This window comes from Aptenodytes forsteri, unplaced genomic scaffold (assembly GCF_000699145.1).
Source record: "Aptenodytes forsteri isolate BGI_AS27 unplaced genomic scaffold, ASM69914v1 Scaffold533, whole genome shotgun sequence".
Lineage (NCBI taxonomy): Eukaryota > Metazoa > Chordata > Aves > Sphenisciformes > Spheniscidae > Aptenodytes > Aptenodytes forsteri.
In genome coordinates, this window is record NW_008795482.1 from 16,897 (window position 1) to 17,658 (window position 762).

At 63.9% G+C, this 762-nt stretch overlaps 1 protein-coding gene across 1 annotated transcript in view; it reads right to left on the minus strand.

Annotated features, from left to right (window-relative positions):
- The window catches only part of PATL1 (PAT1 homolog 1, processing body mRNA decay factor), a 19,664-nt gene that overhangs the window by 6,729 nt on the left and 12,173 nt on the right, over window positions 1-762 (minus strand). The window contains 1 exon segment of the mRNA XM_019472598.1: window positions 248-661. Within this exon segment, the coding sequence (XP_019328143.1) occupies window positions 248-661 (414 nt within the window).

Sequence of the window (762 nt, forward strand, 5' to 3'; positions counted from 1 at the left end):
AAATCACCCCCTCTCTCCAAACAAGCTGGGATTGATTTCGCGGATGCTTGTGGTTTTGTTCCCTATATAAAAAATAAAAAATAAAAAAAGATTGCGAAGGACAGCCGCGAGCACGTCCCTCGGAAGATGCTGGCCCCCGCTCTCCGTCTCTGGGAGACGGAACCTCCCGCTGTCACCCGATGAGTCAGAGACGCAAGGCCTTTAGACAAGCCCTCAGCCAAGAGCCGGGCTCGTTAAACAAAGGCACCGTTTATCAGAAATCCTTCCCGGAGAAGCCGGGTCGCGCCGTGCCAGCCGGCGGGCACGGGAGGGGGGCCCCGAGCCGGGCCCCGCCAGGAGCTCGCTGCTCCTGCGGCCTCCCAGGAGAGGCAGAAACGCCCCGTCCTTAAGACGCCCGCCGCCGTTCGCCGCCTTCCCCGCGGAGGAGGGGAGATCCCCTGCTCCGATCCCCACCTCGCAGCGAAGCCAGGGGGAACCCTCCCCGGCCCCCCGGAATCTCACCTCGTCCTGAGCATCCTTCTTGATGAGGAAAGGCAGGTTCCTGGCCGTCGCCATGAGCACGTCGGCCGCTTGCTCGGGTGACAAGAAGGGGAGGATCCGGGCCACGAGGCGCTTCCCTTTCCGGATGCACATGATCTGCATGAAGTGGTCGTCGCTTGGCCTGCCGAGGAGGGGAGAAAGGTGCCGACCCCTCAAGCTGGGAGCGTCCCAGGGCACGCAGGGGTGTTCCCGTGGGTACCCCCCCCCCCCACAGCCGGCCGA